Raw genomic sequence first — 23818 nt, 5'->3', positions numbered from 1 at the left:
CAAAGATGAATGATGATTTAATGAGCCATCTTTTTACAAAGAGATCTGATGAAAGGCAATATAATGGAGAGGATCCGCAGGCTTGCAAGAGACAAGAAATGAAGGCTTTCACTCCAAAACGCTGTAATATATTTACACAAACAACATCTGAAGATTACATGCTTAAGTAGATCTTTCTCTCCCTGTGTCTCTCTTTCTTCTCTTGTCTCTCATACCCCTAAACATTTATAGACTTGAAAGTATATTTTGTAAACAGGAGGACTGACTCGAGTCAGTCAGTGGCAGATAAACAGGAGTTATCTCTCATTGGAGAGTGTGGGAGGAAGGGGTGGATGGAGAGGTATTATATGAATCTGAATAGCTCTGAGCTCCATCTGTTGTGTACTATAGAGATGATGAGTCATTCCACTTGGTACAGCATGGGTCAAAGCAGCCCCAAATCCCCAGCTTCATAACGACACACACACACACACACACACACACACACACACACACACACACACACAAACCCATGGATTAACACATATCCTAATACATGCTCATGCTGTGAGTTTCCCATCATGCATCTGTCCTATGTCTACAGTTTAGTGAAGCCTATTAGGTCTCAGCTGTTATCAAAGATTGGTTTTCAGACCATGTCCAAGCCTTCTTTTGCAATAAATATCTTTAAATGTTAACGCTCACCACAGCTACAGTGTTACTGTTAATGTACAGTGTTAAAAGAGTACTCCACCAATTTAGCATTGAATTCCTATAATATTGTTGGACTCACTTTTAAAAAAAGGATCAAAATCGATGCAGAACCATAGATATTTTCTTTTTAATTCCACACATTCTTCTTCCTTGTCAAAACCCCAGATTTATTTCATTTTCAAACTTGTAGAAGTCCTGATTCCAAACTTAGCATATCCTAAAACTGCATTAGTTTATTTTTTTTACCCTTCCAAGAGCTAAAAGACCACACATTACACATCCAACAGACACAAAGCAATATTAGCATCCATTTGGAGCCGTGTTTCTCGACACCTGACAAATGTAAGTCTATATTCCCTCTCTTTCTAGCCCATTTTTGGTCTCCACCAACTCCTGAGAAAAATATCTGGCTCTTAAGCTGCTACATGTTAAACTCTCTTCACCAGCAAGTTGCTAACTTTGTCTATTTGCCATTTGGTGCTGTCCAAGTAACTTACAGTTGGTTTATTGCAGTTTTTCACTTAAAAAGCTTTTACTTATTTTTTTTTTTTTGCATTCTGTTTCTGAAAACAGCTGACTGCTGCTGAACAAGATTAATTAGTGGAGTTAGCGGGCTGCAAAACCAAAACAATTAACCAAATGAGATTAAAAAGTCACACAAAGCTGGGTGGAACTGCAAAGGTGGGTTCATCACTTCGTGTGACACTTTTCGCAATACACATAATCATTAAGCAATTGTTAATATAAAAGATATTGATTAGTGGAGCTGTGATCTTAACATACATGTAAACCTTAAGCTAGCTACATTGCTAAGCCCAAGATCTAAGCACAAATTGACCCCTTGAAGAAGTAAGGACTGACCTAAATCACTTTCAGCTCTTTTGAAAGTGAAATATGATTACACAAGCATAAATGTATCACACGCTCACACTCACATAGGTTCACAAAGGTGCTATGTGCTCAACCAGCCATGGTCAGAAATAGATCAAATTAGGTAGTGTCCAGCAAAAATTTAATCCAAAACTTGTTTTTCTGGAAGTACAAAGCAGAGGAGGAGGATATGGAGGTTCTTTTACTGTATTTTGTCTTGTCCTCGCTTTCCTCTATGGGACGTCTGACTCTGTCAAACACAGATTACATTTAATGAGCTTGTGTATGTGTGTGCATTTTCCTTGAGATTTATTCTCTTCACAACGCAGCATACCGCTAGTCACCAGGCGTCCCTAAAAGCAGGTGTGTGTTTTTGTGCGTGGGTTGAAGCTGACAGCAGTTTACGTGCTTAGGTAAGTGTGCGAATGCACCTTTTAGACTTGAAGAGAGCTAAAGACTGGCAGAAGAAAAAAGGGGGAAATGAGAAAGTGAGCAAAAGAGAGTTTTAGTGAGAATGCAAAAGCAGAAAAAGTGTCAGAAAATGTGAGAGACAAGAGATTGGTTTTCTTGTTTTATTAGGGAGATGCAGAGAAGGAATATTATATTACAGCTTTCCTCCCTCACACCTACCACGCATGTATTTGCATTGTGAAAAAAGGTGTGATCGTGCATTTTACTGTGTAAGAGGAATCAGAAAGAGGAGATGCTGTAAAAGGAGACAAAGGATGGCTGAGAATGACAAAAGGAGAAAGACGTTAAGCAAAGTTCAAAGAAGAGCATGGTGCTCTCTTGTTTTCTTTTGTGTGACAGACAAAATACAGCATGAATATTAGATAGAAATATCATTCTTACCTCACAGTAACAACCCATAGGTTACTGTGGGAAGATGAGTAGTTGGAATGGAGACATCCATACACAGGAAACCATATTATCCTCCACCATCCTGCACCTGTTGAAAGAAAGTAACGCACTCACACACACCGAAGGCACAACCCTCGGGAGCAATTTGGGGTTCAGTGTCTTGCCCAAGGACACTTCGACATGTGGGCTGGCCACAGTAAGTTGATGAACATATGTTATGTGTCGCCTCAGACAAGCTTTGTGTCGCCTCAGACAAGCTTTGTGTCGCCTCAGACAAGCTTTATCACATACATTGCAATCCATAAAACAGTAAAGCAGCCTGTCAGGAAATAAGTAAACACTCATTAGGCACCAGTTACCAACCCCAGGAGTTTGATTCTCCACCAGCTCTCCACCAGAGGAGCTGGTTGGGTGAGTCTGAGTCTAAAGTGACTCTTGATATGTGTCTGTGGTCAAGAGAGGCTTTTCACAGAATGTTCTGGAGGGCCGTTTTCCCTCCATGTTGAAGGGAACAATAGTTGTTGAACAAATGATCCTGTCCAGTTTGAGAAAAACAGTAGAAACACAAGAAAAGCAGGCAATCTTTTGCTGTGCTCATAGCTGAGACTTGAATTTGATCACTGAGACAAATTTCTGATATTGTGCATTTATAAGCCAAGTGAGTTTTCTTTTGGATCTTAATGTTATCTCAAGTGCTGATTATTCAGACAAATAAAGATCAGTGCAGTGAGAGAGAGAAAAGAGCATTTTAAGATCTTCAATTAGGATCGGGCTGAGACAAGAGAAATGCTATTTCTCAGGAGATGAATTTGAGAGAGATGGCTTAGTGTGAGAAAATGGTCAAAATCTCATATTGATGTTAAATTGAGCTCAGTTATGTTGAGGTGAAATAGGCTGGAGAAGTGATCTTATTTTTAATTTTCCTTCCCTATGGGTGTTGCACAATGAAATAGTAATATCCTGTTTTTGCAGTGTTTTGTGAAATACAGAGTGGCACTTTTCTTTTGAAGTTACAAATGGTGGCCATGTTTGGGTTGGTGAAAAGCCTATATAGAACCCAGTAAGCCCCTCCTCGAAAACTAGGACCAAAATCCAAGACAGAAAATACTAGAAACCACGATTGACAGTACAAAAGTCACATCAAAGATCTCAGAGTGAGCATGTTGCAAACCTATTATCTCTGAATGCCTATCTGGGATCCTCATCTTAAAATATGAACAAAAAAAAACACATCAGTCTGAAGAACATAGGAACAAAGCAAGTGTTTAAATCTCGAATTTCAGGCAAGCCTTGGTGAACAGTGTCTGCTATGGCCACAAGTGACAACTACAGGATAATAGCAAATGCTAAGTCTATAAATGGATTCTCATATTTGTGAATGTGTACACTAATCTCTGAATGTGCATTAGATTCGTACGTATTTTAACTTGTGACTTTTGCTTCACTCCTGCCGTGCCTGACATTTGCAAATATGTGTGGTGATCTGTCTGTCCGCCATGAGCTGAGGCAAATCTGAGTACGCACACACCTAGAGATACAGTTTCACAACTTTCCACACACATTTGCAAATAATATTGCTACAATAATACCCCCGTACTGTCTTTACCTCAAGTTTAGCACTGATACATTAATTTACAACTGCAAACCAACGAATCAAGATTTTTTGTTGCTGTGGAATAAATGCCAATATCAATCTTAAGTTTGCTTATATTAGCTGACATTAGCCACTATAAGCTATAGGCCATACCAGACCAAGTAAAGTTGTAGTGGCAAAACCCCTGAGTGTAATTCAACAACAGAGCTTTATATTGCTTATGAATTCAAATTTTGCTTTATAAGTGAATTAATGTGCTATCTCTTCTTTAAGAAGTAACACAGTCTTGCTTTGAGTACATACATAATATAAATTGAATATAAATGAAGACTTTGGAATGGCCTAGTCAAAGTCCTGACCTGAATCCTATTGAGATGCTGTGGCATGACCTTAAAAAGGCAGTTCATGCTCGAAAACCCTCCAGTGTGGCTGAATTACAACAATTCTGCAAAGATGAGTGGGCCAAAATTCCTCCACAGTGCTGTAAAAGACTCATTGCAAGTTATTTCAAACGCTTGATTGCAGTTGTTGCTGCAAAGGGTGGCCCAACTAGTTATTAGGTTTAGGGGGCAATCACTTTTTCACACAGGGAACAACCTTCATTTAAAACTGCATTTTGTGCTTACTTGTGTTATCTTTGACTAATATTTAAATTAGTTTGATGATCTGAAACATTTAAGTGTGACAAACATGCAAAAAAATAAGATATCAGGAAGTGGGCAAACACTTTGCACACCACTGTATGTTTGGCCATCAGGTGTCTTCAGGCTGGCTGCTCATCCATTTTAATATCCCCCCGTGGTGCCAGATGACAATGAATGCTCCTGAACTAAACCAAGACTAAACTGAACTAATCACTGCCAATCTTCTTTGTCGTATTCTGCCACATTTAATTTCCATCTGCCAGGAGGTGGCAGGTGAATATAGAATGATGAGAGCTGATTAGTGGGAAGTGAGCCAGTTTGACAAGGATAGATTAAAGTTTAGCTGGTCAGGAGTGCAAGGATATTGCCCTCTTTGGCAACATACAGATGAATGAATGCAAACATTTTGTGCTCATGCATACATTCACACAACTGGGTTCTAGATAGTTTCTTTCAAAGGTGTTTTCTATTTCTCATTGATTTATGTCTACCCACCCACTTGCACACACTACAAACAAAAGCCTAATCTTCTCCTTTATTGCCATTGATTAGTCATGCAGAGTTATGGCCTGCAGAGTGCCTCTACTTAGACATTTTATGCTCGTACACCCACACACACCAATGCAGCTCAGTGGTCAAGATGTGTGAACGTCCAGAGTGTGATTTTGTTCTCCCCTGATGTGATTAGACCCTCTATCAGACCTCATTTACCTACATATTCCTCTGATTGGTAAGGACTTATCTGTCGATATGTCTCAGTGCCCAATCACAAGGCAATCACATGCTAACATTGTCAAGAACCAAGAGACCCACAACTAGCAAGGGAATGTATACACCTATACACACACAAAAAACATTTATTTGGTTAACAATCCATTACTGGATCTGGAGGCAGCTGTGATATCAAAGGAGGCTGTCACCCAGTACACCTTAAATTTCCCAGGTTGGGTGTAATTTGTCTTTGTTTACTAAATTAGATATTTGTGGGTTGTTATGTGCTCCCCCGCTCCTATCTGACATTTATTTGAATTTTGTATATCTGTAGCATTCTGATATGAACTAGTGGTTTGTGTTGCTGATGCTTTGAGAAGATGGCACTGGTAGTCATGTTTCTTGGCTTCATTTCTGTTCTTTCAAGTGTTCGAATTACACCGTGGCTTTCGGGAAAGGCTTATTTTTCAGGGGTGGAGGGTGGGAGGGTACTGTACACATGCACGCACCTACATGAATGCGCCAGCCTACATGCAAAAATACAAAGAAACAGAAAAAGTATTCATAGTTGTAATGTTTTTTCTCCACTCTCCACTGAGAAACAATAAAAATGCCGGCAGTGGTTTGCCAATGGTTTGTGTTACTTTGTTAAACAGACCAGACCTAGATTGCATCCCATGACAATTCTGAACATGCCCACAGCATCAAATGTTGGTCTTACGGAAAACATAGTTGAGTGCAAAATTGTTATGCACGAATAAATGCGCACAATTAAGTACTTTAGCCTATTAGCCTATCATTTATTTCAGGAACCTAAATATACAGGAAAATTTTAATTTATACAGAAAAAAACCAGCAGCACCGTTTTTTGAACCTTGGTTATTTCCTTTGCATCTTTTGGTAGTTTATGGGGAGCGTTCCAGTGTCCAATTTGTGCTTGGCTCAGGGTCTCCCTTTCTTTTTGTTACGTTTGGTGAACCTGTTCTTCCAATATTAAAGCCTCACAGATCTGAGCCAGGGGCTAAAAGCTTGCATTTTCTCATTTTTCTACAAAAACAAAAACTTGCCATCTCAACAATTTTAAAGATACTTGAACCCCATAGGAATTCTGCACATAGTTGCTATAAGTGCTTTTGCTTTGTACTTTGTATTTTGATGATTTAACATACACAAAGAAAGAAATTAAAAATATGTATTTTCTTATTACCTCCTGACTCTGTCTTGTCTTGTTTTCAGTTAATTGAGCCCCAAACAGCCTGATTCACCCTATCCTAAGTTAACAAAGGTGTTTCACTTTCTTGATTCTACATAAACCTTTTCACCCCTTATTTAGCTGAATTAGACTTACTGTAACAATCATGATATCACTTGGAAAACCTGTAAAACGTAATGACTCAGTAGGTGTGAAACAAAATGAAGTGTGTGTATTTTTCAGAGGTATGTGGGAAATGAGGTAGAATTAATATAATACCAATTCAAAAGAAAACATTGAATATTGTAATTTTAGCACATATTCTTAATCTGTTTTTAATGACAAGTCACCCACTCTCAGCTACACACACGTCCAAATACAATCATTGTGACAATCCATGGAGACATTCTGATGCTTTCTCTCTGGCTTTTGTATTTGACTGCTTAGTTGTATTGTTATCATCTAAGTCAGACAGAGAAATGTTGTTTGTCAAGAACGAGAAATAATGTGCCAAAGTATTTGGTGTTAAAAAGGCTGGATGGGTGTGAATGTGGGTGTATTAGAAATAGCATTTGTTTTGAGGTTTTAATTGTGAGGATTTGTATGTTTATCCCAACTTACAGTACATAAATAGAATAACCTTTATTTAGATGACTCCTCTTTTTTTCAAACCACCCAACTCAAACTACATTGATACTAAAAGGAAATACAGTAACATACTTCAAATACATCTGAATAAAAAGAAAATTAAGTGCAAAAGATCACTTTAAAGGAGCTGCAAAAACAAACAAAAAAACCCCACAGGAATTATTCATATTATACACTCAGAAAAATGACCTTCTCTTTGCCTTCATTCTTGTGCACATGTGTTGGTCCCTGAGCTTGTGTGCAAACTGTTTTCCCATCATCCCATGGCTCATAAACCTGAGTTGTATTCCATCAAAGGCAGCTTGCACAACAAGCCTATTCCCTAATTGGTGCTTGAGCTTTTAAATTGCCTGTGTGTTCTCACAGCTAAGCAGTCTCCCAAAATGGTAATCTAAAAAATTCCCCCTTTTAAAAAAGAAAAATAGTGTCAAAGTTCTGCATTAAGCATGTTTTCTCTGGCTGCTCTCTAGCTCCCTGTGCAAGTGGAAATCCTATTCTGTCTGAGACAAAATAACATTTTATGGGGAGTATTTGATTCACATATGTACATAATACAAAAGTTAAACTCAATAAACTTTTGCAAAAGTCAACTTTTCAGGAATCTGGTGCACAAAAAAGGAACGCCGCAAGTGTGATCTGGAAATGTGATGTCTTTTGGATCAATGATGTTTTGTTTTGCCCAGAACCACATGTAGTACTGCTTGCCTGGGATTGAATCACACTAGAAACTTTCATCCATACTATCCATAATGTAACCTTCTTATGATAAATAAAGAACACAGTTCTAGGAATGGAAAACATCTTCCTCTAAATCTACAACAAGTAACAAGCATCCAGATAGTAAAACAATTCACTGTAGTACAAAGCAATGCAAGCATTCACCTCCACCATCCTTCTTGTTTATGTATGTTTAGCTTTGCTATCGCATCATTTCAGAATATTCCAACAATTTTTCCTCCTACCTGATGAGTCTCTCTTGTCTCACAAGGTTCCATCCTAGGTAGGTCCTGTTCTTTTCATCGGGTCAAACCATTCACAAGCAGTGTGCTACTGCTGCACAGCCGATACTCAGATGTCTTTCTCTAAAATTAGATGACCAGTTCAAACAGGATGGTCAAATTGTAATGGAGCAATATTTTGTTCTGCTTAATAAAAGCAAAAGTAAAGTTGCCTCATTAGCACTTCCACTTACATCAGAGTGATTTTTGTGTTTTGTTCTTTGGTTTGACAACAAATTACTGCAGTTATAGAATCAATTTCCATTTGTCAGCATTCTTTGTGAATGCTGTTGCTAGGCTTTCAATAGGTTTCCTGGAAAGAGACATCAGCCCTAATTTAGCCTCTCTTCTGGTTTTCACTGTGTTTCAGTAGATTTTAAGGTTGGTTATTTGCTTTAGGTGACCTACATATGATTGTCCCTGGTTATGTGTCTAACATCTAATGTACAACATGTACTGTGGATCTGTCTGTTCTCAGGTCAGAGGGCTCTTAGCTGCATCACATTGATGTTTGAGACCAGGGTTGATAACATCTTTATTTTTGGCCCCATTCGTCAGTCAGCTCTGCCCCCTTCAGTGTGCTCAAAAAGAGAAATTATAGAACTACAGTACCAGCAATAAAATACACACAATTTCAAAATTAAGATTACTATTGAATTATTGATGTGTTTACATGCAAGCTGTGATTTTATTCAATTCAATGTTATTTATCGAGCGCCAAATCATAACAGAAGTTATCTCAGGGCACTTTTCATATAGCGCAGGTCTAGACCGTACTCTTTAGGTCAGGTGCCTGACAAAGGTTCTTGACCAAAACATTGTAGGGGGGTTTTCAGAGCTTAGTGCTGATAGTGTGCGGGAGTTCAACCTTTTCTTTTCCATGATTTCATTTTCCTACGCACCTGTCTAACAGCTGTGTATTAGATGAGACTTTCTTAATAAAAATGTAACAAAAATAAATAACTATTATCTAAGCTTGCTGCATATATGTTGTGGAGTAAAATAATCCACTCTAAATTTCTGCAATACTTAAAATACAATACATATAAAGTCATATATGTATAATTTATAATTTACAGTTATTATTACTATAAGATAAAGAAGGAGAACCCTGAGCAGGGTAAAATATAATTCATGTCATAAACAACAATAGTCACATTAATACAATTTAAACATTTCATTGTTCAGTACAGGTCTCCCCATTCACCTTCTTTGCTAGAAAGAACACTGAGCTTGTTGTAGGTGTAGCTGTGGCCCAAATATTTACACTCTTGCTCATGTATTCTGCCTGTGATGGAGAAAAGCTAAAAAGTCTCCAGAAGTGAGATATGGGAATATGGGAACACATTAGTGCTTTGTAGTTTTGCCATGTTGCTATAAAGGAAACAAAATATAAATAAGCGGTGTTTTTTTGTAGATGGTGAGGTCACATGTTCCTAGTAATAAGATAAGGGAATAAGGGAATGAAAAAAACGTTGCTTATTTAGGGAGGCAAACACTTTTTCACACCACTGTATCTAGTTTATACGATACTACTATAAAGCATGTAAAGCTTGTGTAAAGCGCTTTCTCATTGTGTCTGGAAACATTTTATTATGGGTTACAATCAAGCAAGTAAAAAAGAGCTAACCAACCAATTTCCGTCTGTTTGTCCTATCAGGTAACTCACCTTCGGAGGAGTCAGAGGAGCGTGACAAGGAGCCGAGGACGTTGACCTACCCTGCATACATCGCTAGTCTGCTGGACACTGGTGCAAAGCGCATGGCAGCCGGCGTCCGTATGGACTGCACCAGTCAAGGCCAGTGCCCGCGCTCCTGTTACCTCTGCCACATGAGCCCAAGGGCGGCGCAAGGGCGGCAGCAGTCCGAGCCTGTCCTGCTGCAGATCACCAAAGCTGCACCCATCTATGAACTGGTGTCCAACAATGAGACCTACCAGGTGTGTACAGTGTTTAGCCTTAACTATCTGGGACTGTCTAATGTCTGAAAACACCAATTTTTTTACAGAATCCCGTATTCCATTATTTTCCGTGACACCCTCAAAATTGGTGGCAGCATCTTCTCTCATCCTCCTGAACTGGATTATCTCAGTTACCCTTCCTGTGAACGATTAAAGGATTTATTGTCCAATGTCCTTGTCATCCCAAAGTCAAAGTAGTTTTTCTTTGATCTGGAGAATGTAAACTTTTCCACTATTTTCTCATCTAAGCTAATTTAACATGAGAGGGCAGCAGCTAATAATACAAAAACCCAGGCATTAGTATGGGTATGTGATCATTAAACCTCAGTCAGCCTATTAACTGGCATCCTGCAATGAAACCCATCGTGAGTGACTGTATGTGGGTGATCCATTAGGGCCGAAAACCTCATGGCCTCATTATGATAAAACAGGTTACAGAAACAGAGGATTTTACAGGAAGTCTATTCCTTTTTAATGTCTTACTCTGCTGGCACCATGCTGTTCCATAATCTGCCGTACTGTGCTGTGACTTATTTGACTCCATCAATACTGCACATCGATACTGCTTCTACTCCTCCAACAGGAAGAAAGGTCAATAAGGTGCTGCCCCCCCCGCAGGATGTCAGGCTTTCATCCTCAAGCTGAGGCTGATGGATGCTGTTGCTGTTATTGACAAAGGCTGTTCAGAGATTGCTAGTGCTTGACTGCACAGGCAACATTTTGAACAAATGTACTTTTTTGCTTTTTGGCTTGCACTTACAAGTATCACTATTACGTATAATTACTAGGGGTGTGTATTTATCCATCTCTGATGAATTGATATCTATCTAGGTAAATGAATCAACAATCTGATACAAAAACAATACAGATGCGTATAAAATAATAGTTTTCTTCAAGATTTCCACTCCTAAAGGGAGTAGCAACTGTCTCAATGCCTCTATAGCGTCATGGAGCTGTTTTTCTATGTGTAGGTCCCCGTTTTGTTTGTCTTGTGCGCACACAAGGATGCAAAGGGGCGTGTACACAGGTTATGCAATACATATTCCTGCCAGTGGCTTCATACTATTCCACTGATCTACAGTTGGTGGTAACACGCCAATATATGCTGCAATGCGTCAACAAAGACAGGGAAGAAGAAGACTACTAGCTAGTAAACATGGATGTAAACAATACTGGATTTAAAACATCGGCTTTGCAAATGTTTTATGAAGAAGGAAACACATTCACATTTGTTAGAACTCAAGGATACACACAATGCATTTTGGTGAGTAACACTGAATGTAAACATAGCTTTTGTTTGTTTCCAAGAAAACTCCACAGGGCACCTTTAATATCATGGCCAGTATGTGGATGATTGTATGTCCTGCAGTGATGGGTGTAAATGCATTGGATACAGTTGCCACATTTATAGTTTCCATCCCTCACAGTAAGTAAAGAGGAAGAGATCAGATGAGCATGCATGTCAGATTTAACCAGAATGTTAAGGACATTAGGGGTGCTTTAGAACACCAGTATGGGGGAAGACGATTGATGAGAGGTTTTAGTCTGATCCGAAACTAAAACCTCTCTTCAGTTCTCCTCCCAAACTGATCTGTAAAATGTTTGTGAATTTTTTTTCCATATTATTTCCATATTAAATAGCAAGTTAAAACACCCTGATTGTTTAGGGGTTGAGGCGCTGACCATAAAGCGCAATGTCCCTGATTCGTGTCTGGCCTGGGACCTTTGTTGCATGTCATTCCCCATCTCTCTCTCACCTCATTTCCTGTAATCGCTCCATTTTTACCAAATGTAAAGGCATAAAATGCCCAAAAACTAATGAAAAACATGGGAAATAATATCCTCATTTGAAGTAAAAACTATAATATAGAATAGTTGATGTGAGAATAGAATATCATAGTTACTATTTACATTTGAATATTGTATGTTCCAATATGACATGTGCTTTGAATTTAGGTTTCACATTTGTTTTTGTCTATCTTTTCATCACTGTAGGCTCTTCAGGAGGCGATGATGAGCATGCTGTGGTGTTCAGGGAAAGGTGATGTTATTGATGACTGGTGTCGGTGTGATTCCAGCGCTTTTGGCACAGACGGACTGCCCACCTGCGCCCCACTTCCCCAACCTATGTTAGTAACTTAGAATAATATTACTTTTCTCCAAACACATACTCTAAAATGGGTTGTGGTAAATACCATCCATCATTTTACTTGCAATGGTCTCAAGTAATGTGATATCAGGATGTGTACACAGAATTGTATTGCTGCCAAATATTACAGCCATGGATGGATTACTGCTGGGCATAGGCCCAGGGGCCAGGAGTGTCAGGGAGCCACTGAGCCAGAGCCACTGTTTGAAATGACTGTTAATAATTCTAGTTGGAAAGTGACAGAGTTCAGTTAAAAGAAAAAACAACGACCACAAAGAGATGTAAAACAGCCACAAAGAGACATAAAATGACCACAAAGAGATGCAAAATGACCACAGAGAGATGCAAAAAGACCACAAGGGACACAAATTGATCACAAAGAATTGCAAGAAAACTACAAGGAGACACAAAACAACCACAAAGAGATGCAAAGCAATTAGTAATCTCTTTCAGTCTGGTTTAATTGTTTTCTGGGCTCCATCATAGAAGCAAGACAGCTTTACTACATGTTACGTTCCTGTGACCAGGGACCATTTGTCTTATAATCCAACCATAATTACAATGGTCATTGAATTATTTCTCCTGTCTGGTTTAGGTGTACTAATCAATGAAATGAGCTGCTGTATTGATTAGTTGGCATGAAAACCTCTGTACATATTGGTCTCAATGTCATATAGCTGCAGACGACTGCTCTAGAGTAAGTCAAGTCAGATGTCAGAGGAAAAATGGTTATATTTTCTGTTGTGACATTGCAGAATATGTTTTCATTAGGTTGCAGTTTTGTGGAACACAAGGGATAATGTTAACTGTCAATTACAGTAATGAGACCAGTTTGCTGACAACATCTTTCACTCAGTGGCGTGGTTTTGCATCTCTGTCACTCTGTTGCCAGGCTGAAACTGTCTTACACCTATGAGCCCAGCAGCTCATTGGTCATCATGGAGTGGAACCACACCGAGCCACCAATCGGTGTGCGGATTGTTGATTACCTCATCAGCCAGGAGAAAGTGACAGAGAGGACCGATCACTCCAAAGTTGAGACAGGTACGTCAGTCCAAAACTGCCCACATCAATATCAAGTTTGGTCATTGATGACAAACAAGGACCAACAGTTGGAAAAATGTGAAATAGGCTAATGTTGCCAGGCAACCAGTGATGCCAGTTTTAGTAGTGGTCAGTGGAAAAAAATAATGGCCCAGAATATAAAGTCATAAATATATGTATTATAGACTCCTTAGTTATGCTTTATAGATACAGAACTTTACCATGCACTTGGTGGCACTTGCAGTGACCAAGTGCAAAAAGATGTTGGTGTTGGTGTCATTCAGTTCCTCCAACAGGTTCATCCAGCTCAGTCCCTGTGTTTCCAGTATTTACTGAACCAGCAACAGGGACCGTTGATGTTTTGGATGGGTAATGATTAAGTCAGTTGGCCTCAGTTTGTATGGCCAGCTGTTGGCCAGTGTTATTTATGCTGGCTCAAACCATAAACCTGCCAATTTGTCAGCACCATGTGGCCACATAAGCCTAATTTGTTTTATCTAGTCTACCACCTGGAAGAAACCTTGGTCCAAAGGTAAAAAGGGAAGGATTTCGTCATACTGTAGTCTACAGTTTGCAACAAGGAGTTGTATTTCAACCCCTTATATTGCTGTTGTCATAGGAAAAGCATGGAACTCTAACTTGTGAATTTCATGTTTTTATCATAAGAGTGTGCCCTATAGTTTGGGAAAACTTACGCTACAAAAGTAACCAATAAATTATCTCAGCAATCCCAGTGGTCAGTCTAAAATTAGTTAATTTTATATAGCTTTACATGCCCTGATCATTTTAGTGTAGAGATACAGCATCCTTCTAAACATTCTAACTTTTCCCAGGTTTACGCATCACTCCATTTGTTAGGCTTATTTCAGTTGTAGTTTTTTAGGGCTCCACAAGATGGTGTACACCATTAATAATAATAATGGGGCATTGAAGTATTTATTTACAGTATTTAGTATGTTGATTAGACTGAATACTGGATTTTCTCCTGTGCCTACACACTGATTTCATTCATTCTTCAGCTGTGTAGTGTATTTATATACACATTGTTATCTAATGTACAACTGTAATTGCTTTTAGTGTTGCAAAAAAGGAGACTTGTTGGTCATATTGGTATTGACAAATTAACCAGTAATGACAGTATGATATTAATTTAAATCTATGTGTTTCTCACAGTAATTGACAACATATCAACACAAAAGTGTTTAAAACTTGTCAGTAAAATGTATTTTCCTTTTTCCAAGCATTATTTCTTAATTTAAGTGTTTGCAAACGGTTTTATATTTTTTCACAGTTTAATCCATATGGATTCAGTGATTTACTTATTAATGTATGTTCTCCCTCATGTTTTCACTAAAAAGAGGAAATCATATAAGCAGCCACAGGAGCAGCAGGAGTGTGTGTAGCTTTGTCATCCATAACAGAGAGCACAGCTTATTTGGCTAGACCTACTATATGAGGGGAAGCTGGCAAAACAGGGGCAGTTTATTTTAGCAGTAATGACCTAATCCATAATGGAGACTGTTACAGTTCCCTGTGAGTACCAACGCTTGTTGTAGCTTAATGAGAGAATAAATTGTATTAGTCACAACAGTGAGGATCATTAATCAATGCAGGAGATTCAGACGGTAGAGGAGAGCAGGTGAACATATTCTTTATTAGCGCCATTATAGTGAATATGAGCTATAGGTTCAGCAGAAATGTTCCTTAAAAAAAAAGTTGTACCATAAATGAATCAATTTATTTAAGTCAGTATTTCAAAGCTTCAGCTGTAGACTCAAAAAATTTACCACTCACTCATCTCTATAAGGAAGGAATAAAATATGTATGTCAGTGTTGCTGTGTAAACTCTAGAAACATTACACATAGGGGAAGGAGAGGTGCTTTAGTCTCCCTCTCCTCCCCTCTCATATTCCAAGCAATACAGCATATATTTTATATTAAGACTGATTAATGCAAAAGCATATAACCATGTAAACCAAGATCACAAGTATTTTTTTAAATGCTGTGAAGCACATAACAGGCCCTGATGGTGCCAACATGCAGCTGTATTTTGCAGCTATGGAGATGCACGTTTCTGGAATGTTACTGAATAAAACCTTGTGGGATAATTTTAAATATTTTACTGCTGCACCATTGCACTATTGTCTTACTGTCTACAAATGTTATGTTGTTTATATATGTACTATATATACTTTTTATATACAGTATATATTTATGTATGTACATACTCGTTTAGTGTTTATGTTTACCTTGTTGAGCTTGTTGTCCTTGTTTTTAGCTGTATGTATGTCTATTTCTGTGTATGTACATTGAGAGCAATGGAAAACTCCTCAAATTCCTTGTATGTGTACACATACCTGGCCAATAAAGCTGATTCTGATTATGATTATGATTAAAAGAAGCATCACAAGTGTGGTGCAACCACAGCAAAGGTCTAGTGGGGACATTTTTTAGTGCTACTGCTAGATGGCCAAAAGTATGTGGCCAAAAGACTTTATATGTGGCCAAAAGACAAAAGAGAGTAAGTATTAATGTTGAATGATGTTTTGACCTATCATTAGGTCCTGCAATGGGTATCAGGTAGTGTTAATTTCATTAACGAAAACTATGACTAGATATGTTTGTCATTAAACACTAACTGTGAATATATCAACATGCAATATTGTTGATGAAAAAAGATGAAAGAAGAGATGAAATATAATAAACTGTTTTTTTTTCAATGCAGCAGTTTCGTGTCCTGTGCTGCGTGCTCCATATCAGGGCTACACCTGCAGCACACAATGAGCACAGTCAGGAGGACTCGAAGTAACTTATTAACTAACTATTTTACAGAAAGCAAGTTAAAGTTAACAATGACATCAACGGGACTTGGGAGAAAGAAACAAGGTGATATTTGGGCCCATTTTCATTACAATGAGGCTGAGTAAAAACGAATGCATTGCTTTATCAGAAGGGAAGCAATGTATAATAAAGCTGTATAATAAACCATTAAAAAGCCGGTAACAATACCACAAACCTGAAGAGACACATTAAGAAATTGAGGTAGGTTAACGAAGGTTGTTTTTTAAGATAAGTCAACTAATAAGAAGGTGGTGTTACATTATGTAGGTTGTGTTTTATAGCCAAACTGAACTCATTAAGCTAGGCAAATTGTTGTGAAGGTACTGAAAATGACTAAAATGATCAAAAATATTGGTTTTGGCTAGACTAGTTTGACTAAAATGTTCAATATAATCTGATGTCTAAAAAAGACTAAAATGTCACCAGTTTTCATGGACTAAAACTATACTAAAATAGTTATGGTTTTCTTTGACTAAGATGAGACTAAAATGCCCAGACCTTTAGTCAACTAAAACTTGACTAAAAAAAAGCAGGATGAGGTCGACTATGTATGATAAAAACTAAGAAGGACATTTGACACAGGACTAAAACTAAATAAAAAAATAGCTGGCAAAAATTAACACTAGTATCATGCTATGCCAGTTTAAAAATTGAATAATCATTCTTATATCATTATGCACTATGTCACTGCATTCCATACTGTATATGCAGGTTAACTGCATGGTTATTTGATTTAACACAAATTATATAATAGTACTAATAATCAGCCATTTAAAAATACAGCAATAGAATGAAATAAAATGAAACAAAATAAAATAAAACCCCCAATAATAAAGATAATTACTACTAATAAATGAGAAAAATTAGGGCTTTTTTGAAAAGATACGTTTTGAGAAGGGATTTAAAAGATGTCACTGATTCAGCAATTATAGTAGAAGTAGAAACATATTATCAGCATCATCTTAAAACTATATTTTTACACAGGGACTCTTTTCAGGGCTGGGCCTCATAATCAGGTTTTACAGAAGGACCAACCAACAGGCACTTATCATGTCAGCTGATGCTGCGCTTTAGTAGTACACATTCCTGGAATTCAAAAACAAAATTACAATTACCACAAACAATTTGAAACCTGGGGCCTTTGGGGCCCCTGGAGGTTTTAGGCCCAGGGGCAATTACCCAGGGTGCCAGGGAGGTAACCAGCTTTACTATCAGTAAACTTATTCATGTTTTTCTTCTGTTTCTTCTTTGTGAAATTTGAGTAAAGAAATGAAAAGTGCAGTCAGTGGAACCTCTGCTAATGTATAGTGACTGCAGGAGGACAACTGCAACTTTAATGCAGGGGAGCATTTGACAAGCAACAATGAAATATTGCTTTAATGGAAAATATGACCTTTCAGTTTCTGTTTTGGAATTTTGGAACATAATTTCTTCCTGTGCCCTTTGAACAAATTGTCTGTGTCAGCTCGCCATTACCACTGTGTTCCATAGCCTAACGAAACAAATGTTTGTCCCATCCCCTAATCTGTGCTGTCAGAGCGATAAACAGAGAAGATGAAAACGGTGGATGCTCAAGTATCCAGCATTACTTTCTGTGGTTGAGAGAACATTTTGGGGCTGCAGTGCCTTGATATGTTTACTTCGACATAAAGTTCAAACAAAGTTCTTATCAGGCCACAAAGTCAATCTTTCAGGCATCAGAATAGTTTGAACTTTGGTACAACATCAGCGTTTACAGTTTTTGGACAGAGTTAATCATGATTGGACATATTGAAAGAAGCATAATTTCTTTCTGACGCAACATGAACTGCTGCAATCTCAAGTATAGATTAAGTCATTACTGCTAAAAGAACCTGCTGATGTCTCTTTGTTGTTATCAGTTAGGGGTTGGTACAGTGATAGTGAGGGATATTCCAATCAGATAAACAGTCTTAGAGCAAATGGTCTTGTATCTTACAAGATACTGTAACTACCATGGAACTTATGGCAATGTTTTCATGGAAATTGGCATTGGTACTGGGCAAGAAACACAGAAACTATGGCACAGGAATATTCCATTCATGACTGGATTCTTACTGTCATGCTGAGCTTTTCCAGTTTACCAATTCTGTTGCACTGTCTAAATAAGACAATGCTTGTTTCCATGGTGTCATGCACTTTAGCTATCCTTATTAAACTAATGGAGATTACTTTTTTACACAAGGAAATGTCTTTACTATCCCTTCAGCTCCTCTAGCTCCACACGAGGATAATTTCTTAAAATTTTCCAGCCAGTTCCATAGCTAATCACTAGCTCTTTCTAGGCCCTTACAGGATGGCATAGATATTGTGCTATGTTCTCATTGGAAAAACAGACTCCAGTCTCTTCATTAATTGCTTCAAAACGAACTCACAGACACACCACTTGCCTGAAAGGTATAATCCATCACTGCAAAATGGAAGCAGAGGATGAATTTATCAGACTTGTTTGTTGCCTAAAGCCCCATTTTGTTCATTCTCCACTGCAAGAAATTCATGACATTGCACTGTTAAAAAGCTGAGTTTACAACTACTTTAGTTATGCTACTTGAGCAGTCTTTGAGAGTGAAGATGCCTTTTATGTAAAATATGCACTTTAATGTCTGCCTTAGGATGTTTACTGCTACTTTTAGTCTAGTAAGTTATTTTTTGACATAAAATCAGCAAGTATGTGAAATTCGCTTTCCATGTATTCTGGACTTTATTTGTGATAGTATATACTGTATCTTTATCTGTATAATTTAGAAAGTAAATGTACCCAAACTTGGGTTTATAAAAATCAAACCAAATATTAGCCAGAACCATTCTAAAATAAGACACCCATGCATATTTGATGTAGAGTGTAATTTTGGTATGAGTTAAGTAACACTCAAAAGTTGATATGCTTTTACTAAATACATCAGTGCTGTTTTCCACCCAACAAATAAGATCTACTTAAGACATGTTAGTATGTTATAAAACAGTGTTGCACACAGTCTCACACTGTTTTGTAATGCTGGACTATGCCTGGAGAATTTTAGAAGTAGTACGTGAGAGATTAACATCTGCTCCAAAAAGACAAAAGACCTGTACCTTTCTGATGCAGCACATTGATGCTGGCAATGAATCAAGTCCACCCACTGCAAAAGACCTCCACATCAGTTCAGGACTGTTTAAAGTGCAGGGCAGCTGTTTCAACTTTGTGACTATAGAGAGATATTTGTTGTTGTGCTGTTGGTTGCACTGTAGGGAGAATCTAGGTTTACCAGCTTCCAAGTTTCTTCATTTTGGAAGAAGTCCATCAAATCTTCTCTAATGGGAAATAACATTTTAGGTGAGGAATAAACTTATTTTGGAAAAATACCAAACAAGATTGTCTTTCTTAAAAAGAATCAGGATTTTTATCATAAAATAAAAATTCTCTTGACTGTAAAACTACTATGCAACTACTAAAGAGGCCTTTACTTTTGAAATGCCACAAAGCAGAATTGCATAACTATTAGTTTAAAGCTATACAACAAGATTTGCATTAGTTCCAGGATGTGCAAAACATATGTTGCTTCAGTACATACCAAGTGCAGACCTCTAAATGTATAGAACTTCCATGCCTCTTAGACATAGTGCACCTTTTCAGCCACAAGAGTGCAGGGCTTGTTAACAGGCTGTGCTGGTATTAAGTGTTAAAACATATTGAACATACATATTGAAGTAAAGCAATTTATGATTTGTTATCTTTGTTATCCTTTGTTATCCTATTTGTTAGTCTTTTTATATAGATTCATGATTCATTCACTGATGCCAAAGCCTCCAAACGCCATCTTTGGTATTTTTCAGTATACAGGTAGCGGTTTGGCATGTACAGAAAGTCTCAATGGCAGAAAGTAGTATGTACGAGAGCTGGTATCACAAGCAGTCAAGCACAGCCTACAGGTTTGTGATAGTACTGAACAAACACAGCAGAATGTATGGCAAGGGAAAACATGTAAATGGACTGTACTTATATAGCACCTTTCTAGTCTTTCTGGCTACTCAAAGCGCTTCAACTACATATCACATTCACACACCGATGGCAGAACTGCTTATTAAAGTAACTAATCATTGACACACCGAATTGCCCTCGGGAGCAATTTGGGGTTCAGTGTCTTGCTGACCTTCCAATTGGTGGACGACCCGCTCTACCACTAAGCTACAGTTGCCCCACATGTCAGTCACACTGCTTAAAAAGCTTTGTCACAGTACTCAAATAATTTTGTACCATAGTTTGCAGCAGCAATTGATTTTTATAGGCCACTTGGGGGAGCGGAACAAGTTGTAAACACAACATTGACATATTATCATAAACTTGTGGCGAAAGTGTTAGCAAATTTGCAAAACCAGCAGAAAGAGAATTTCAGTCCCTCTGACGAAAGTAATTCCCTCATTCGCTCTCCTTTTAGCTCTGTTTTTTCTCCACCAACTCCTGAGGGAAATAGCTGACTTTTTACCAGCTAAATGCTCCGCTATGGTCACCAGTTAATCACCTTTGTTTTTCTGCCATTTGGTGCTGGGCAGATAGCGTTCAGCGGGTTTATCAGAGTTTTTTGCTGAAAACAGCTGCCTGCTGCTGCTGGGAACAGGGCTGATGAGAGTGATGAGACTGAATCAATTCAATTGGAGACAATGAGCTAGAAGCCACTAAAACACTCTATAGAGCTTAGGGGAACTCAGAATCAGAATCAGAAATACTTTATTGATCCCCGAGGGGAAACTCTTTTGCTACAGCAGCTCACTATCACGTCAGTGCACACAGGAATAGAAGTACTAGGCAAAAAAATATAATACACTATAATACAGGTCAGAAAATAAATTAAGTACCAGGTGGGTATAAGTATAAAATAAGACTGTAGGAACCGTAGGTTTGTCACTACATATACGCATAAAGATATTGATTAGTGTAGCTTTAAAGTTGTAATGTTGGTCACTGGCAGTTAGCTTGATAATATTCAGTGTAAAAGTCAAGTAGGTGGGAGAAGGTGAAGGTTTTGTCAGTGTCAGAGAGTGCAAGGCTGTGCTGTTTCCTGGGAGCATGCGCCTTTACATCTGCCAGACACCACGAAGTTAATGTATAGTTCAGAGGATCACACAGTTTACTCAGATCGCATTCCATAACTTCTTGAAGTTGTCAGAACTTTTAACAGCTCCCTCTCAGTGCCATTTGGTCTCTCCGATGTGTGAAATTACTCGGTGCAGCTCTAATTACACTGAGTGAAAGTTATCCAGCTCTGGTTGGTGTGGCTCAGCTGCATTAAAAGAAGATAGAAAAACACACAGATAATGGAAAAGAGTTTGATCTGAGCTTCCCACCTATGCATCTCATCTTTAGCAGATTGCTTTGGAAAGAAGACAAAGGTGGCTAGGCATAGAAGTTGTGTTGAGTTACAAGAAAGGATAGGGAAGGGGAGGGAAGACCACCAAGAGGGAAGAGAAGTGAGGGAAAGAGAGAAGAAAACCGAAAGAGAGGAGCAAGCTTGAAAAGATGGAAAGATCTGGAAAGTTGAATGTACAGTGCAGTTTTGATTTCAGTTGTCAGTCTTCTGTCTCAGAATCAGTCTCACATGAGCTGATGTACAATTCTCCACAGATTCCTCCCCCCCACTTTCTTTGCTTTTCCTTCACCACTCCCACAGCTTTCCTCTCATCTCCTGTTCCTCCTCTCCATCGCTTTTTTCCCCCTAAATTTCTTATCTCCTCTCTTTTAATCTTTTACTGACCACCTCCTCTTTTCTCATCCTTGCCTCCTACCGCATTTATTGTAGTTTTCCCATTCTCTGGCCTCCTCTCTCTTTTCTTTTCTACCTTTTCAACTACTTATTCTCTTTTGTTGTTCTTCCTTTTCCTCATTCTTCTTGTTTTCCTTTTTTCCTTTCTCTTCATCACCCTCTTCACTTTCTTTTTTTCCAAAAGGCATCAAGACATTGTGAAACATGGGTCATCAACAGCATTTGTTGGATGAAAAGTCTACACAATACAGAATCAGCCTATAGTCAAAACATTTTCAGGCAACCTTATCTATTTCAAGTACACTATATAGCGCTTAGGAGAAGTTCTAAGGCCATTAAAGTAGTTTTTCATCACAACTTCCTTCAGCTCCTGCTCCATGGATGCAGGCTGTATTCACAACATTAGGTTTTACAGGATAATAAATAAGGAGTTATGATGGATACTTTAACCAGCATTGGTGTAACTGTGTAATGTGGTAATATAGATCAAATGGAACCCCCACTCTAGATAAGTGACAAGGGAAATCCATCAACAAGAATATATGGACGTTTTCTACAGTTGCGGACATACAGTATATCAGTGGAAGATATTTTAATAAATAAATGTCTTTCTAGCCTTCTATGGTTCTGGTGATTATAATAAGCCTCAGGATTTTAATACTGTATAACTTAAATGAATGCTGTCAATCTTCCTAAACAAATGAATCTGCTATGTTTCAGTGGTTTGCTGTTTTTACAGTAGTCCCTCTGTCTCTCCCCAGTTTTCAAAATATGATATATAACATTTTCAGTAAAAGACAGGAAAAAGAGCAGGATGTTATAAAATCAGGACCAAATGTGGGATTGTGAAAATGCCATGGATGATGAGATAGAGGTTGTAATACATCCAGCGATAATTTCTGGTTTTATAATTATTTTCTCTTACATTCGTTTGTGTATCTTTCCCTACTCCTCTACCACCCACAAAAGCTGTTGTGGGTGGTAGAGGGGTAGGGAAAGTTAAATTGCTATATAGGAGTACTGAATAAAGGTATAATCTTTTCATCAAGTATTTACCAATTGTTTGTGCTTTCACACTTTCACCACTGCTTGGAAACCGTTTGATGCTACTTCAATATCTGAAATATTATTTCTTCCCCGAACTGAATCCCCAAATGGCTTGCATGATAAATTCCAGAAGGACAGTCAAAACAGAGCATCCATTTACAGGAAAAGATCTGAACAGACATTACTGATCATCTGTGGAAGAAACAAAAAAATACAACAAAAAAAAGACCAAATATCTGCCCTTTACTTTCTCTGAAGGATCATCAGAAACAGATGTCGGAACATCCCCGTTTTCTACAAAACATCCTTAAAGCTGTGTTGTTTGTACACAGAGCATATACTCGTTGACAACTGCACGGTTGCATTTATGTGGGGGTTTTTTCTTGTTTGTGGTTATAATGTTAGATAAGTCTACATATGTACAGCTGATCATAGTATCCAGGACTCTAGATCTGGAGCTGACAACAGCTTGTTTGCGCAGTAATCTCTCCCTTAACAAGCTTCAGGCACACAAGGTGAGATCATAGTGTAAGAGCTCACGTACACACACGAATATGCACGGTCCCCAGCAGATGTGTGGAAGCTTCATGAATAGGAGGTCTGCTTTAAGTCAAGGCACTACTCGGCTGGACCAGTCTTGCTGTGAAAACAAACATCCCCTGGGCTGTGAGCAATCCGATGATTTAACAGCTTTGATCACCCAGTGAGGGCAAGGTTTGCTCAAGGGTCAGTGGTACAAGGATTCCAATCAATAAACACATTACTCACCTATCTACATCACATATGTGTCTCACCCCAAACCTAAACCAGG

At 38.2% G+C, this 23818-nt stretch overlaps 1 protein-coding gene across 11 annotated transcripts in view; it reads left to right on the top strand.

The window, feature by feature from the left end:
* Nucleotides 1-23818, top strand: part of astn1 (astrotactin 1) — a 439680-nt gene that overhangs the window by 370624 nt on the left and 45238 nt on the right. For all 11 annotated transcript variants that reach the window (XM_044219839.1, XM_044219838.1, XM_044219836.1 and 8 more), the window contains 3 exons: nucleotides 9872-10149; nucleotides 12166-12299; nucleotides 13212-13363. In XM_044219839.1, coding sequence (XP_044075774.1) covers nucleotides 9872-10149; nucleotides 12166-12299; nucleotides 13212-13363 — 564 coding nt within the window. The remainder of the gene's footprint in view (nucleotides 1-9871; nucleotides 10150-12165; nucleotides 12300-13211; nucleotides 13364-23818) is intronic.

This window comes from Siniperca chuatsi, linkage group LG13 (assembly GCF_020085105.1).
Source record: "Siniperca chuatsi isolate FFG_IHB_CAS linkage group LG13, ASM2008510v1, whole genome shotgun sequence".
NCBI lineage: Eukaryota > Metazoa > Chordata > Actinopteri > Centrarchiformes > Sinipercidae > Siniperca > Siniperca chuatsi.
Note: the sequence above shows the minus strand (reverse complement) of the source record. Positions and strands in the feature narration are given on the sequence as shown.